Below are 17,664 nucleotides of genomic sequence, written 5' to 3'. Positions count from 1 at the left end.
GACATTGTATCCACATACCTTTGTCTGGCAGGAGACTGCTCGGCTCGTTACGAAAATAAAGTGAGCGGGAGAAGAGCCATAGTCGTGGGATTAAAATGAAACCTCACTGTGACTGTAAAATGAGTTTGGCTACTGCCAAGTGATGGATTGGGAAGTGCTGGCGGGAGACATGATCCATCCACATCCGGACTACATCCCCCGGCAGCCTGTGCGCCGCCCCGCCGGCCTTCCCCTACCTGCGGCTCGCAGGTGGGCGCGGTGCCTGCCGGGGCTGGTAGTCCCTGGGGAGGGAAGGGAAGGGCAGGGCAGGGCAGGGCGTTCCGGCCGGCCGGCCGGTGGAGCCATGGACAAGCTGAAGCGGGTGCTGAGCGGCCGCGACGCGGAGGAGCCGAGCGGCCTGGCCGAGGTAGCGCTGCCGCCTCGCTGTCGGGCGGGGGGACCCGGGCTCCCCTCCCCGGGGCGCTCGGCGGTGGCGGAGCTGCGCCCCGGAGAAGGCGCCGGTGGCGTGGCCGGGCGGTCCCTCGGGGGCTCCCCCAGCGCCGCCCCCGCGCGTCCCGGGGCTCGGCATCCCCCGCTTGCCGCGGGACACTCGGGAAGGTGACTGGGCAGGACACGGAGCAGAGTGTGAGAGGAAGTTTTCGCGCTCGGTAGGAGGCAAGAGCTACAAGTAAACAAGTTTCGCTTTTGTTTTTTCCCCTCGTTTCCAGGTTATCGACGCGACTTCGTTAGGTTGGGGCACCCGAGTGAAAGGTTTCATTGCGTGTTTTGCCATCGGATGCCTGTGCTCGATCTTGGTAAGGACGTTTTGCCAGATCCCCCCAGTATCTGAGTTTCAGGAGGCCAGATAATTACAGCCTCTCCCTGTGCTGTTGCTTGATTTTTCCGAGTCTGCCGAGACGTTTGACTCGGTTCCAGTTAGATGGAATACGCCGACTCTTAACAAGAATGACAATAAATGCGATTTACTTTCGTATGCGGAATTCTGCAGTTTGGCTTGAAGTCTTCCTAAGATTTCTTCTGTGACTTGAGACTTCTTGGATATATATATTTGTTTCAATTTTAAACCTGTTAATTTCTCCCCCCCACTTTTCTCTAAATGTTCCTTTTTAGGGTAGTTGTCTGCTATGGATACCAAAGAAAGGGCTGGTGCTCTTTGCAGTGTTTTATACCCTGGGGAATATTGCATCTATTGGGAGGTAACCATCTTTATATATCATTTCCCTAATACAGATGAGAAACAAAAGCAGAATGATAGTGCACAAGTGGTAGAAACTGTTGCATTTGTGTGAGAAGATTTGCTTTTGTAGATAATTTTCTTGTTGAATTCTACAGAACATAATTTCTGTAGCGATCTGAAATAGTAAAGAAAATTTTAATATTGTTTAATTGTTTAATTTGTTTGTTGTTCTTAGTAATGCATTCAAAAAAGTTGCTCATCAGTAAACAAGAACAACACTCGTGCTGTGAGCATTGAGGTTTTTTGATTTTATTGGTTGCTCCTACCCCAGATAAAAATAATTCTTTGCCATTTTGCATTTGGAAGTGTTCTGTGTGTTTTGGTGCATATGTTTGGGGCAGTCTGTCAGGGCAAGCATATGTAGTAAGACTTCATGGCCATCAAGGTTCTTGAAGCAAAGTCCTACATATTCAGTGACAGGCCCAGCTTTCTGTGATTGTGGAAACTTAGCATGATGCAAGAAAGCATAAATAATGGAATTGGAAGTAATATGCTAATAAGGAAAAATAATATAGTATATGAGGCAGAAATATCACTTTAGATAAAACTTCCACCTTGTGTAATTCATCCAGTATCCATCACCAGGGCTCTAAATGAGGCTGCAGATCTAGTAAGGGGTCAGAGAACGGATCCAGGCCTGAAAACAGCCTTTTATGTAGAGGAATTGAGCTGGATTACCTGGCAATCCATGCAGAGCCTCTGTGGATGGTGTTCTTGAAAAACAGATTTAAAAAGCATTTTTGAAAAGCAGGTTAGAAAAGCATCTGTCAAGGATGATCTGATTGGAGCTGACCTTGGACTATGCTTCTAACTTGATAGTTCTGCTTCTGTTAATTTGAATAGAACAAATGTGAATAAAATTGTAAATACCTTGCACAAAGAAAAGAGGGAATGGATTTTGTCTCATTGTATAATCCCATTTCTTTTGTTATGCTGCACTGATTACCATAACAACACAGTGTACTGATGCCCCTAAGGCAGCAGACTGCTTAATCTTACAGAGTTTCGCTTTTGCCTTTCTCATTTCCGTGTTCTTCTGGACTTGTTTTTCACAGCACTATGTTTCTTATGGGACCAATGAAACAACTGAAGCGGATGTTTGAGCCCACTCGTTTGATTGCTACTATTGTTATGCTGGTAAGTATCCAAGGATTTTAACTCACACAAACCTGGCAACAGTTTTCGTTGTGAAGTCCTTCCATACCCATTGATCCAGCTATGGCTCAGGATGTGTCTGGGAGTGGTTTTTTGGTTCGTGTTTTTTTTGTCTTTTTTTAAAATATCAAACACTGCACATCTGCTGTAGTGGAAAGGTAAGTGTAGAAAAAAAAAAAGGAAAAAGCACCTCTCTGTTAGGCAAGACTGAGCTGAAGCCAGCTTGTTTTGCTAAATGAGCATTAAGGGTCTGTGACTGGTGTGTGTGAACCATGCATGTGCTCTTTTAGGGTACTTGAGGTCACAGCATCATATTTACGTGTTGCCTAAAAAGTGAATGATGGGAAACTAGGTTTTTTTAAGTTGTCCTTTGGATTTTGCTAGATATTTCACTTTGCATAATTTTGTCCTTTTATATTCTGTCTGACTGCCTTGAAAGAGCTGTGTAGGTTGATAAGATCATCTCTTCATGACAAAGCAGCTGAGGAAACTGTGTCTTGGTCAGCTTGCATTAGGGATCATCCCAGCTGGCTGATAGCTTCAGGTTTTGAAACTTCTATGACCGAATGAAATTGCAAATTCAACATTCAGTGGAGTCATCCTTAGAATTATTTTATTTTCAGAAGATAGAAGTTATAGCAAGCCTTGTGTTGTGTGAGCTTCTGTGTCTGAAAGTTACTGCTAAGTTTCAGATTGACTCTTCTTTAAAGTACATGAGGTTTTTTTTTTGTCTCTGCAACTTTCCTGTTTTCTCCTGGCAAGTCCTGCTTTAACTTGCATGAACCTCCCGTTTTTAATCTGAATGTCATCAGTGTTTGTTTGGCATCAGCACTTTCCAATTTCTCTTTGCACATGCAGTGATACTGCAGAGCTTGAGAAATTATCTGTGTATGCTTGCAGATCCAAGCAAGAAGCTAGTCTGTGTGTGTGTCTGTGTCTGTGTGTGTATCTGTGTCTGTGTCTGTGTGTGTGTCTGTGTGTGTGTGTGTTTTGTATGCATTCAGGATGCCTGGAGTCAGGAGAATTCCTGGAATGTTGTTCACTGGGATAAAGCCTGTCATTAGATGTATGATGCAGTATTTAGACCACTATACAAATCACCACCTTAAAAGTAATGGAAGAGATGCATTTATTGTCAGTACTGGTTGAGCTCAAGTGTATGATTTCTTTGGCAATGCTTGTCTTAGTGTCTGAATATGCAGGGTTTTTTTCTGAATATATAGGGTTTTTTTCTATTCTAGCAGAAGGATGTACATTATAATCTCTAGTAGCACAGTGGTACATGTGTATCTAAAGGCTGTTAGGTGCTGATGAAGGAAGATGAATTATCAGCATCTATCATATATAAATGAGCTGTCATATCTTAAATTGAAAACGAAAACTAATAGGAGGCTTCTGTTAAAACTGAGGGTTAAAGCAGAAAATAATCCTACTACCCTCCAAGATTTTACCTGTAGTAAAGAAAGAGAGACACAGTGCACATACTGAAAACAGAAAAAGGGCTTGTTTCACTAGGCCTTACTTAAATATATACACAGGAGAGCTACTAAGCAACAGCCCAAAGTTCTTGAAAGTGTAGCGTAGTTTTAATTGGTGAGCTTTTAAATAATGACATAACTTCAATGCTGTGGTAACCATGTAATCATCAGGAACTGTGCAGAAGCAGAAGGACTAAGAGAGGTAACTGAAAAGTATTTGAAAGGTCTTACAAAACGGTGAAATGTGGTATGTGCTCATGACACCAAGAAGTGTGTGGGATGGAGTAGGGACCTGCAAAAGAGCTGCAGGAACCTGTTCCTCTTGCTCCTTTGCAGCCATAAAATCACTTTCTGGAGATACCAAGATGATGTTTCCTGATCGCTTTAATTCACTTCAGAAATATAATAGCGAGAGCATTTTAAATACAAGGAACTTTTAAATACAAGGAACTCCTATGATGCAGAATTAAATAAAACTGTGAGATGATGTTATTAATTTCTTTCTCTGTGAAAGACCCCATTACATTGTTGCAATATTTATAGAAACTGATGTTAATTCTATTTTTAATTAAAATAATTTGTTTTCTTCTAGTTGTGCCTCATACTAACACTGTGTTCTGCTTTCTGGGTGAGTACCGGAGTCCTGTATGTATATATAACTGTAGTTAATATAGCTGTATATATAATATGTAATATATAATATATAAGATAAAATATATAATATAATAATATATCATATAATAATATATAAAATATATATATATTTATAAGGATATAGTATTTTAAAAGTAAAATTCTTACACTGTTGTCTGTGCTGTGTTTCTTTCCCATCCCCTCTCCTCTCCCTCCAGTGGCGCAAGGCGGGACTTGCACTGCTTTTCTGTATCTTACAGTTTTTTGCAATGGCATGGTGAGTGATTTCCTCCCTACACATTCCACTTTCTGTTGAACCTGACATCAGTAGCTGAATTGGTGTGATTTTGATGTCGAGTTAGGTGGAAGGAAAATTTTTACCTTGTCAATCCCTTAGATTCAAGAAAATGCATCAGTGAGGAGCTGACCTGTTCCCATTTCTTGGTCTCTCACACCACTACAGAGGCTTTGGAGATAGAGCTCAGGGCTCCATTTCTAGTGAAAGTTCATTTGATTTCTCTGGGCTTGAACTGAGCTTGTTTTTTTTCTTTCCCTTTTAAATCAATTTGTTGCCTGCTGTCTGCTATTCCTCTTTTACCCTCTCCTGAATTTGTTTCATTCAGAGCTCCGTGTATGCCAATCAAGTTGTCAGTGTTCTTCATGTTAACACATGGTCTGTGCAAGGTCACAAAAGGAGTGCATAAACTGATATGGACACCTAGCCAGCCCTCAACACTAATCTTGCCTACCTGTAGGTGTTGGAGCATGAAGGATACTGGATGCAGGAGAGCTGTGTTTAAAATGCTTCCACAACATCCCCCTCTATTTTGCCATAATGTTTCATACTCTGGCTGGGCTAGGATGGCTTTCAATGGTACTCTTTCCTATTACTCACAAACTCACAGCTTCCTTTTGGTTATGTAACTTGCAGTTTAGAATATCAGAGGGGTTGTTCTTGTTTGTGACTAATAAAATCTGACGTGAAAAGTAACTTTCAAAATCTTTCTTCTTAGGTACAGCATTTCCTTCATACCATATGCAAGGTAAGCTTCCCAACACTCTTACTCTTTGTCATTTTGAGGTTTAATCACACAGAAGATTGTTCTCAGTGTCAGTGGGATAGGAGCACATAATGACTCTTATTAAATAATACAACTGAGGTGACTCTGACTCTCTTGTGTTTTTTTCTTTCTCCTGCCTGTAGGGATGCTGTGAAGAAATGTGTTTCAGTCTGCCTGTCCTAACAGGAATACTGGACGCCTCACAAAGTTCTAGGAAGTTCTAGATGGAACTGTGTTGAGATCACTGTGTTGTGTAGTTTCCTACTTCTGTTTTGAACACGTGCCTTTCAGCTGCTTGTTAGGAGCTCCTTGTGTTACACCCAGCGTCTGCAGTTGCTTGGGTTTGTAAGCAGTGGTGTCTGTGGGACAGGGGGCTTGTGATCAAATGAAATTCAGCCTGACAGAAGAACTGGGCAGAGGTCCACAATTTGTTATGGTGATTCTTGCATAAATTCATGCATTTGGTTTTGCAGAAGTTCCAAAGTAATGTGTGAAGTCTGTAAAGTGAAGAGCTTAGGGTGCCAGTTCTAGAGTTGAAAACTGATTTCTTACCAACCACTTGGGAGATTTTTGGATAGCTTTATGTCACTTAATCGTTGCACTGTTTGCCTTGGGTAATGGAATTATTGGTATTCTTTCTTTTCCTGTCTCTCTTGCAAAATTTTAGGTTTATGAGACATCTGAAAGATGTAATTCTAAAAGCAAACATAGTTGTGGACTAACCATGAAATGTTTGCATCTTCAATGAAGTATTTAATTCTCAGTCTATACTGATAGTCTTCCCTTAAATTACATGAAAGGAACATTTTCATCCGGAAAAACTTGTTCCTGTTGGAAAAGCACTTGTAAAATAAGGTCCATTGATGTTTTCAGCTACCAGGAACCTGAGAACTTTTCCTTGCTCATGACTGCAAGGTAGGAAGCTGATATTTTTCACAGGAAGTGAGATGCTTCTCTTGTCCTCCAGCTGTAGCATAAGAGCAATGCAAAGGGCATGGTAGGCAAACAAAAAAAAGAATTTATGTATGTCCTTTCTCAAAAGACAAACTGTCATAAGGTAGAAGTGGGCTGTTGTTTTTAAGCAGCCTGGGTCAGGGAGAAGATGTTTTCCTCTGAATTAAGTTAAATTCCAACATTTCTGTTTGTTTCTTTGTAAGTGGAATCAGTTTTCTTTCTGCTAAAATGCTTGCACATACCAGTGAACTTCTCTGCATGGAGGAGAAAGCACAATGTTTTATTGCCTGTGGTAGCAAGGAAAGTGTGAAACAATCCTGCTGCCAGCTCCAAACAAGTGCTGAGCAGTCTGTTTCCAAATTCCAGGGCTACTCTGCACTCTCTTTATCTTCTGTGCTACGGATAATCATTCACTCCCACAGCATTGCAGGGGTCAGTTTAATATCTGAGCAGATTCTCTGCTGTGTGAGATAGTGTTTAACTGCTTTCCCCTTTCTTTTTACCAAACTCTCTTGCTGGAGCCATTGTTTAAGATGATGGTTTCCCAGTGTACTCCAGTGGGAACTGAAGCATCTTTTCCTCAATCTCCTAAGAGTGTAGTTGTTTAAGAGCATTGTGTTTGCATGGCAAGTGTATCCCTGACTTGAACCACAAAGATTTTAATGTAGTAAAAACCTAGATCTACTTGGCTGTAAAGTCTAAGCTCACAGTGAAGGCAAATAGCTCTATGGCTTCCAGAAAGCTACTAAGAAATTAATTAATCCAAAATCTTAAATTCACATGTCCTTCTGATAATTTATAAAGCTCAGTACCACCTACCTGTAAGGATCCTCTAAAAAAAAAATATTAAAGATACCCTTTTGCAGATGGTATGAAAGGGAGATTTTGACAAGTGTTACTTGCCAGAATCACTGTTGCAAAAGAATTTAAATGAAAAATGCCACCTTGGAAAGATGGCACTGATGTTGGGATGAATCAGTTACGCAGATTCAAGTGCTATGTCCTGGCGCATTTTTTTGTCTCCCAGGATTTAGATGTTAGTGTTGAAATAAATGTGTTGACTATTACTCTTCTTGAAAAGATTTGATTAAATGCTCAAGAGAGACTGGGAATTAAAGAAGACTGATCCTTGTTTTCCCTGGCTGATCTAAGACAAGTGTCTAAACTGATGTGTGTCTTTTTTTATCCAAGTTCAAAATCTAATTTACATCTGTCAAAGGATCTTTGCCAGTCTTTTCGTAGGCCTTTCATAATGTTTACAGAATTCCTTTGTATAAGGGAAATTGAAATGCAACCCTAATGCCTTTTACATTCCAATATTCCTTTAATTTAAGCATCTCTGAATTTCCCTGAAAAAAGCTACAAGCACAGTATCCATTGTTTTTCCTTCCCCTCTCCAGCTCACTTATGTTAACTCCAATCATCATTCCAGGTTGTGCAGCAACAGAAGCAGAATTTGACTTCTGGGATTCTTTTTTTGATTACTTCAGATTAGGAGTAAGGAGTAAAAGCCTTTTGCTTATTCCTTGGCTAGCTTGGGAAGGGTTCTGGTAGCCTGACTCTCTGGCAGTTCTTCTGTAAGAACAGTACAGTTGGGTGTGGTGAATGTTAGTTTTCCAATGTGCAGAGTAGCTAACTAGAACCTTTTTGTTGGCTCTTGTGAACACAGCCAATTAGAAGTAGAAAATCTATGAAAATACCAGTAGATAGCACATAAATGGATTTTTGTTCTTTCCCCCTTTCCTCTCAGTTTAAAACTGTAATTCCAGCTTCACAGCCTTTTATTCAGGAAGAGAAAAGAACAAATCTTCATTTGACTGCACAGCACGTGAGGCTAAGCAATTGTGCCCTTAGAGGAAGGGAAGCCAAGGGGAGATGGCAAGGACTCAAGGATCACAAGAGTGCCACTGGGGTTTGTGTTGCCCTTTGGTGTTGTATTCTTGTTGAGTTCCTGGGGACATCAGACAGGAGGAGAGACTTGCCATATTCTTGCCAATAAGTGAAACCTACTCAGGGTTTGTCGCTTCATCTACAGCAGTTTTGATTTAAAATAACTCTCGCAGAACAAAACTCTTTAGATTCTTACTCACTTTTAAGTAGTAGTAGTGAGGCTGTTAACAAGTTTAACAGCAGAAGAAATTACTATGTCACTGAAGTACTTTATTTTATATGATTTTTACATAACTGGGGAGTAAACTGTATGAATATTCCCTTTGAGTAGTTTTCAATCTGAATTAGATTATACCATTTTACCATTTTTTTTGGTCATTAAACCTACTTTGTGTTACATTTTGCTGTCATCAGCTTTGGTTATCTGCTTGGCACGAAGCACGGTGGGTATTCCTGAAGCTTTCCATCTCACTGTCTTTGAGGGCAGGAATGTTGGTTGTGGGTGCTCTACTGCAAATAGAGTTTGTGGTTTGAATTGCAAAGCTCCTTCCTTCCCAAAGTCCTTGCTCAGTTGCCTACTGCACTTAACTCAAGGCTAACTTCCCTAAGGAAACTTCTTTTATGTTGGATGCTCATCTCAGTAGGATTTGATGTTCTAACAGAAAGTGGTTTTTGCTCAGCCTGTTGACTGATTTGTCCACTTTTTTTCACTTTTTGCTGTACAGATAATGTAACCTCAACCAAACAGCCTTAGCATACAGTTCTAGCAGGAAATTTGTATATCCTGGATCAGCTGACTTTCCGGCTATATTAGAAAGAGAAATGGAGAGAAATAATGAGACTCTATACATTGAAATATGGGATTTTTTTTCACTACTTCAAGGTTTTGCTCTGTTTTATGATGAGGTCCGTTATTAATACTGGTACTATCTGAAATGACTCTACACTGATGATGTGAACAACTTCTTCTCATTTAGTATTTATAGTAATAACATTGTTCATGGGTTGTTACAAAAACCAAGGAAGAATTTTCTGCCACAAGTTGAAATTATTTTCAGAAACCATGTTTTTGAAAGTGAAAGTGTGTTGGGCTCTGTGTGTGCCTCTGACTTCCTGAGAACAGCTCTTGCTTCATTTTGGCACTTAAACATGTTCAAGAAATTGAGATCACTGTGCTATTGTAGACTGAGGAGGATGTTTAAACACATTTATCTTAAATACTGATGTTTACAACCATAGCAAATACTGACCGTTTTGGAGGGAAAGCACACAAATGGTTTATTGTCTTAAAACCATGTGCCTCGCTATAATGTTACCACTAAATTTTTTTACCAGCTGTGGAATTATTTTGTAAAATAAAAACCAAACTCAGAAATTCTCTGCAATGTTTTATACCATTATTGATTCTGTTTGCTGATGTGCTTTTTTCTATGTATTTACACTGTTTGATTTCTACTTTGATCTCTTTTTCTGACTTAAAACTTTCTCTGTAATGAAGTGAAACCCTTACAAGTGCTTTTTATTTCCTTCAATAAAGTTATCATTGCATTAAATGAATTGTTCTTAAGGTTAATCTTCCTATGGTTTTTTAAATGATGCTGATTCTCCAGATTACGCTGAAATTGCTGTGAGTGGTTTGTTTCCTTTTGTTTTTGTGTTGTTTTTTTTTTTTTTTTAAATTATTGTCCTGTCCTCACTTCCTTTGCTGTACACACAACTTGGACAGCTGGGGGGAGTTTTTGTGTCACCAATGTTTTGCAGCAGCTTCACCTAGCAGTTGCAGGCACCTAGACATCTGGTTGTCAAGAGTGGAGTTGTTAAGGTGAGGATATTTTTATTGCTTCTTATTTACTTACCTCTAGAGTCAACCTAGGTAAGCCAACAAGCTGTCCTTAGTCCATACTACAGAGAAAATAATGCCTGGTGCTATTCTGTCAGCAAAGACAACAGGAAACAACCTACCTCTGAAATAAATATGTCCTTAGTGCTGATGTACACTCAATAAAATGTAAATGAAGTAAAATATCAGTAATCTATGAAGGTATGTTAAAAGTAATTAGAGGCAATTATTTTATTTATTTTAACTTTCAAAAAGCTGGTCTGTTTAAGTGTGTGCCTGCTATGCATCCAAAGGTTTAATATTCTATGGCAGAGTATCAAGGCTCGGTGTGCATCAGGCTGTTCAGGCTATGTTACACTTTCTCCTAATTGACAGGCAGGTAGTTGTTTTTTTCCTGTCTGCAGGGGTGGTGGTGAGACTTGTGTGCTGTGGGAGACCGTGTTAAGTTTTCAATGATCTTTTTTTCATGTTTTTTTGATTGTTCTTCTAAGCAAGCTCTCTTGCAGCTGACACAACTGAAATTTCTGTCCTACAGGAAACTCCAAAGTTGTGTTTGGAATACAAGCAGCAGCCTTCTGTAGTGTAGAAACCTAGGGGTTTGCATTTTATCTTTTTGAAAAGGTTAGTGTCCCAGGAATGTCAGGAAAGCTGGATACATCTGTGTCATATCAAGACAACTGTGATTCCTCAAAGGTCAATAAATCCTTTCCGTGTCTAATAGCTTAGAGGTGTTTTGCTCACCTAACTCAGCCTCCTGCATAACCACAAAGCTGTTGAACTTTGCCACTTCAGACTCATGCTGAGGTCTTAATACTTGAATGATTAAATAAATGTGAAATCTTCATCTGAAATCCCTAAACAGCAATCAGCTGCCCTAAAGCGCATTCTGGTGATTAATGAACTTGCTCCTTAGAAATTCTCTGAAAGGGTTTCCCAGTTGTGCTACAGCATCTAGACCTGAATCCCATTATCTTGCAAAGTCACCGGCATTCAAATACAGTGACAAGGCTCTTGGAAAGCTGCTGTAATATCTGCCCCTTTCCCTTCTCCTTCCACAAGGTCTGATTTGCAAGAGAAGGTATTTCACGGATGTGAGCCATTCAAATGTGGGGGGTTGATGGTTATTTCCATCCCTTGCTCGTACCTTTGCTGTTGAGCTCAATATGGATGGGGGTACAGGCTTGTAGCTGCCCAGCCATGAAGTGCTGGAGAGTCCTAAAGGGGAAAAAATTCTGTTTTTCTCACTTTTCAGATGAAAGCTGCTGGTGAATTAGAGATGGAATAGTCTATCTAAGCTGCCAATCTTTGGGATTGCTATTTTAAGTTAGCCTGGTTGAAACCCTTTTAAGTTTCTCTTGCGTTCCCTTGTGGCATCTCTAAGAGAAGTTATTCCTGAGAATTCGTGCTTCAAAACCTCCGTGGGGATAAGTGTGGAGTAACATGGGTGTAGTGGAAAAATGGTACAATGAGAGCGTCACCTGGTCAGTGAGATTTCATTGCAGCTCTGAGGGGCTGTCATGCCCTAAAACCTGGGGAAGTACTGAAAGCTGGAGAGGGGCTTTGTACAAGGGCACATAGTGACAGGACAAGGGTGAACAGCTTCATACTGGAAGAAGGGAGGTTTAGATTAAGGATTTCTAAGAAATCCTTTACTGTGAGACACAGGAACTGATTTCCCAGAGAAGCTGTGGATGCCCCATCCCTGGAAATGCTCAAGGCCAGGCTGGATGGGGCTCTGAGCAACCTGGTCTAGCAGAAGGTATAGCTGCCCATGGCAGGGGGGCTGGAGAAAGATGATCTTGAAGGTCTCTTCCAACCTGAACCATTCTATGATGCAGTATGTGGTGTGAAAAGAAAGTATTTTATCATGGGCATATGCTCCTGTGGTTTCTGTTTGTGTGTAACAGGACGTGTCAGGCTCATCACTTTTGAGAGAATCAACTGCTTAAATGGAGTCCTATTTGCAACTTGTTAACCCTCATTGTTAGCAGAAAGCTTTAACCTATGCATCCAGGTCAAAAGTGCATGTTTGGTTTGCTCAGTAAACACTGAATGTATTACTTTTGTTCTGAGATGTAAGTAGGACTTAAATCTCTCCTTGGAATCTCTTACTTTTTAAATTATTTTCTGATCTTAAAGATGGGACCAGTAATAGTTTCTTCCTCTAGGTGATAATTCATGTCTGAAGATGTCACTGAAGGTCTTCAAGTAGAAAAAATAAATTAAGGAAAAGTATAGTTATTGTTTAAAACAAACTAACTTACATTGATCACCAGCCTGACTACATATATTTGGTTTGCTATCAATGTTTTGGTGAGGGGGCTACAGGGGTGGCTTCCCTGAGAAGCTGCCAGAAGCTTCCCATAGGCTGATAGAGCCAAGGCCAGCTGGTTCCAAGATGAGCCTGCTGCTGGCCAAGGCTGAGCCCAACAGCAAGAGTGCCTCTGGGATAACATATTTGAGGAGAAAAACCCCTTGCACTAACACATCCAAAGAGATGGGAGAGAATGTGTGAGAGAAGCAGCCCTGCAGACACCAAGGTCAGTGGAGAAGGAGTGGCAGGAGGTGCTCCAGGTACCTGAGCAGAGATTCCCCTGCAGCCCATGGTGCTGAGTGTGGTGAGGCAGCTGTGCCCTGCAGCTCGTGGAGGTCCGTGGGGATGCTGCAGAGACCCATCTGCCAGAGCAGATGGATGCCCATAGGAGGCTGGGATTTGTGGGAAGCCCAAGCTGGAGCAGACTCCTGGACAGGGGAGCCCACACTGGAGCAGGTTTGCTGGCAGGACTTGTGACCCCGCAGAGGAGCCACACTGCAGCAGCCTGTTCCTGAAGGATTGCACCGCATGGAAGTGACCCTTGCTAGAGCACCATGTAAAAAACTGTGGGAAGGGCTGGTGGAGAAGTTCGTGGAGGATTGTTTTCCATAGGAGGAATCCTGTGCTGGAGCTGGGGAAGAGTGTGAGGAGTCCTTCCCCTGAGAAGGTGGAAGGGAGGAGGAAGAGAAAATCAGGAGGGAAGTCAGGCCTGGGAAGAAATGAGGGGTGCAGGGAAGGGATTTTAACATTTAGGTTTTATTTCTTACTAGCTTACTCAGTTTTCATTGGTAATAAATTAAACTAATCTCCCCAAGTCAAGCCTGTTTTGCCCATGATGGTACCTGGTGAGTGATCTCTCCCTGTCCTTATTTCAACCCATGAGCCATTTGAAATATTTTCTCTGTACCTGCTGGGGAGGGGAGAGGATGGGAGAGACAGAGCAGCACCCACCCTTTGGCAGGTACCTGGCACCGATACAGGGTCAACACATCACACTACATTTAGTTTTTTTCTTTGGGTTTGTTTGTTTGTTTTCTTCCTTCTCATTTTAAAAAGCAGAAAGATTGTTGTGGAAAGCCTTCCCTGGTCCTTGGGCTCAAAATTAATCTCAGTGTAATCTCAGTTACAACACCAGACAGGGAGGTACCACTCGAACACACTGCTTGCCTTGCTGCTAAAAACATACCCTGGGGAAGTTATTGAAACTGTCCCCCCACCCCGACATTAATGAAAAGGCTAATCTTCTTTAAGTCCCCTCTAGCCTAGCAATCTCTTAAGGGGCTGGATACATGATTAAAAAACAGAAGGAAAGCAGCTGTCTTTTTATCCATTCTTAATTATTCCGTGGTAGTTGATAGGTGTTGATTTCCTGGGAGTGTCATGGTGATGGAGGTTACATTTCCCGGTGCTGTTGGGACTCAGTGTTCAGAGGGGGGTTGGTTGAATGGTGCTCTGGGAGCTTTGGAGATGGAAAGAATGAGTCTTATTTTCTGCAATTTCATCTGATGATGAAAGGCTGCCTTTTCTTTGGAAACATACAGCTAAAGGCCAAAAAACAGCTATCCAATGTCAAGGCAAGAAAGCCCTCTTTAATTACCTTTTTTCTTGTTTGCTTTTTTCCCCCCCTTCTTTCTGTGTACCTCACCAGCTGGTGGCCAGGGGCATTTAAGAACAAGCGTAATTAGAAAGTCAAAAATAACCCCTTGCTTTTTCCTGCTGTAACTTGGTGAGTGAAGTTAAATAAGTATTGAACGATTGTTCTGATTGTTCTTTCACTGCTCTCCCCAGTCCTTGTTGCTTCATTTAAAATATGAGTTACTAAATTCTTGTTAATAAATTGGAGATGATTGTAAATGTTGTGCTTGTGTTTTGAGCTAGTTCTGTCTGTGTGCCACAAGGAGTCTGATCCCTGCTTGGGAGTGCCCAGCTCTCCCAGCTGTGTTTCAGGGAAAGCTTACAAATTTGCAGGTTTTGTAAGGGCATTTTCTGTTCCTTCTGCTGCACCCACTGATTTGCTTGTCTAATTAAGTGGGTGACAAGTGCTAGAGGGGCAATAAACAGTTTTCTGTCCTTTGGCCCTGGCACTGGCTGTCAGTCACCAGGAACATTTACTGTGCTTCTCTCTATGTCCAGCTACTTTTTCTTCAAATGTCAGGTTCAGGGAAATTTAACTTCCAGTCCAAGAAATAAGCCACATCTGAGAATGGATTGTTCTCCGTGCCCTGGCAATACCTACAGCCAGTGACATTAATCTGTTTGGGCCTCTGTTTCAGCACCTGTAGACTTGGAAATATTAATCTTGCAAGAAAGTAGGAGAAAGAATGGTTGCTTGGAAAGCATTCCAAGTTGTTGCTTAGGTGTATGGAGAGACAGAAGATTAGAGGATGTCTCTCACTTCTCCTAAAACAGGCTGAATATTCAAAGTAAATTTCCACACGTAATATTTTTGTTAAATGAAAAGCCAACAGTAAACAAACAACTGTCACTCTGAATTTATCTGCTTTCTGTTCTGTAGCCCTCTCCCATGGCAGCTGTGTGAAACAGTGCACAAAGCAAAGAAGCCTCATTCACAGAATCTGGAAGTGTGTTTTAAAGTAAAATCTCAGGCCCAAGTACCTGCAGCTGAACATGTACTTGCATACTTGTAAACTTATTATTTCTTTGGCTAATTCTTTTAGGTTGGAAAGATGTGTCAGTGGCAGACTCTGCCTCCTGCTACACGCAACACAAATTGCCCTTTGGCTGAACAGGAGCTGAAACAACCTTCCCCATGCTGAAAATAGCAATTGGGCCATTCCCACTAACCAGCCACAGGTAACTACTCTCATTTTGGAAAATGCTGTGGATTCAGGTGTCCTGAGCTATGGTAACAGTTACTAAAATTCAAACTGTGAAAGTCAGGTATTTTAAGTTGTTAGATTTGTGGTTTATTTTTTCCTCTGGACACTAGACTTTCAAGAATCAGACACCTTGTATGAGTGATAACCATAAGTGTTACCCACTTCTGAGATCTGAAAGTGCATTTTATTACTGGGCAGGATACAAATTTTAGTATGGTACTCCGAAGTAAAAACATTCGTGCTTAGGGATGCTAGTTGTGAAAAACAATCAAGTCTAATTGATGAAAAACTCTTCCCAGCCCACTACTGGAACAGGTCCATTATCCATTCCCCCTCCCTCTCTACAGCTCAGTCCCAGGAGTGCTTGGGCAAGCACTGCACTCCAAGCAGGACCTCCCTTTCTTTTGCTTTGTGGCAGCCTCCATTTCCAACCCATCTTTGCTGAGCATATTCTTTACCTCTAGTGATGCACCAGTGTCTGCTGGCGAGAGAGTTTCACTTCCTCATTTGGAAACCCTTCCACCAACGTGAACTGTTGTTGTTTTTTTGCATACTTTTGGTTTCCTTTAAGTTCTAAGCATCTTGAGGAAGGTAGATGGGATCTGATTTTTGGAGGCTTTAATCCAGTATCACTCCACTTGAAGCCCTGCAGGAGAGATGGGCAGTGAGTACTCCTGAAAGCCAGGCTGCTCCTCTTTTTATTTGTCTGTCAAAAAAACTCTGTGTAACTACTGGAATATTATTACTTTTATGAGCTGTTGTCACTTTACCTGCCTTAACTTTGACTCTTCTGATTTCTGAGCAATTATATCTAAAAAGGCTGTATGGAAATAGGGCTTCAGCTAAAAAAAAAATCCCAAAGTAACATGTACCTGTTTTAGAACTTACTGAAAACCTGAAGATGTTGAATTGAAATTCACGGCACTTCTACCAGCTCCAGCTATTTGCATCTGTACTATAATAAAATTTAAAACTGTCTCATATAGTCTCCTATGCATTTCCTATGCCATTTGATCACATGTAGGGAAAAAAATCAGTAGCAGCTTCTTTCTCCTCTTTGAGTATTTGGAAAGGGGAAGCCAAACATAAACATGTTCCATTTACACCAGCCTACCTGAGATGCAATTATTTTTCCAAATTCAAAGTGGTACCCTTCCAGGTACCTAAATATCCTATAGATTTTGAAGTACAGTCTTTAGTTGTTCAGCAGTGAAAGTGGGCTCTTTATCAACCAGAAGTTGCTGACATCTGCTAAAGTAACTCATCTGTTATAAGTTTACTTATAAAATAATCTAGGTATTTTTGTTACGAGTTGACAATTAAAAAAAGAAGAGGGGAAGAGGCGTCAGAGTGTGAAGTTTGAAAGCAGCATAGAATCATAGAATCATAGAATGATCTGGGTTGGAAGGGTGCTAAATAAGGTGCCATCAAGGTCTGGCCATTGTTGTTTAGATGGATGGTACCTCTCCTTTTTTTTAAAGGCAAGACCTGTTGAGCCTTGTGGATGATGGATTTAACTTAAATTCTGTTTTATAAAGTGTGCCATGCTTTTTCTTGTCTGTAAAAAATACCAACAGTGATCCACGAAGTCATTTTGTCTTTCTAGAAGAGGCAGAAGCACAGAAATTCAACAGGGACTATTGAACTGAAAGAATGCAAAGTTCTCAATAAACAGACAGAAAATGTATTTCTCTAAAAATGGCCTCTAGGACTACGTTTTCATACTCAAGTCCCTGACTATGTCATGTTCAACAGACCAGAAATTTAAAAGGCATTATCAGAGATGTATCAGGAGAAGTTAGGTACTCCAGCATTTGTTATATACCAAAGTCCAGTGTTTTCAGGTCACAGTTATTTGTGTGGCTTCCACTTAACCCTCCAGCAGGGGACCAAACTCACATCTCTCCTCTCTTTGGCTGAATGCTGAGATTGTTGGAGTCCTCAGTAAAATGGTGGGTTTTTTTGTGGAGGGCATGTGTTGTTGGATCAGAGAAGGTCTCAGCATGAGGTGAGAGGGAACGACTTTTTGCAATGCTTTTGCATGAGATTGACCTTGATTTGGTCAACAGTGCCAGGCCTCAGGCAGTTAAGCTCATCCCAGCCCAGAAGTACGCAGTCTGTCCCTGGGAAGGCAGCCAGAGGGGTGTTCAGCCACCTGTAAGGTGCAGCAGGGGTTTTGTGAATGACAGAGGGACCAAAGGATGGACACAATGTCCATCCACAATGGAGTGCAGGGATGCTGCCTTCTCCTTGTGCATTGAA

The 17,664-nt window shown here is 41.3% G+C and overlaps 1 protein-coding gene across 2 annotated transcripts; it reads left to right on the top strand.

The window, feature by feature from the left end:
* Window positions 1-299: 299 nt before the first annotated feature.
* Window positions 300-9,981, top strand: SFT2D2 (SFT2 domain containing 2). Of its 2 annotated transcripts, XM_005523936.3 has the most exons (8): window positions 300-406; window positions 708-794; window positions 1,111-1,196; window positions 2,293-2,374; window positions 4,463-4,498; window positions 4,722-4,780; window positions 5,517-5,546; window positions 5,708-9,981. In XM_005523936.3, the coding sequence occupies exons 1-8, from the start codon at window positions 344-346 to the stop codon at window positions 5,745-5,747; spliced, it is 483 nt and encodes a 160-aa protein (XP_005523993.1). In that variant the 5' UTR covers window positions 300-343; the 3' UTR covers window positions 5,748-9,981. The 2 variants fall into 2 exon arrangements, with proteins under 2 accessions (XP_005523993.1, XP_087908011.1); XM_088051885.1 differs by lacking the exon at window positions 4,722-4,780.
* Window positions 9,982-17,664: the final 7,683 nt, after the last annotated feature.

The sequence above is a fragment of the Pseudopodoces humilis genome, chromosome 2, assembly GCF_049639895.1.
Source record: "Pseudopodoces humilis isolate 2021_Gansu_Grassland_sample_001 chromosome 2, ASM4963989v1, whole genome shotgun sequence".
Lineage (NCBI taxonomy): Eukaryota > Metazoa > Chordata > Aves > Passeriformes > Paridae > Pseudopodoces > Pseudopodoces humilis.
The sequence above is the reverse complement of the archived record's forward strand: the minus strand, read 5'-3'. Positions and strand labels throughout refer to the sequence as shown.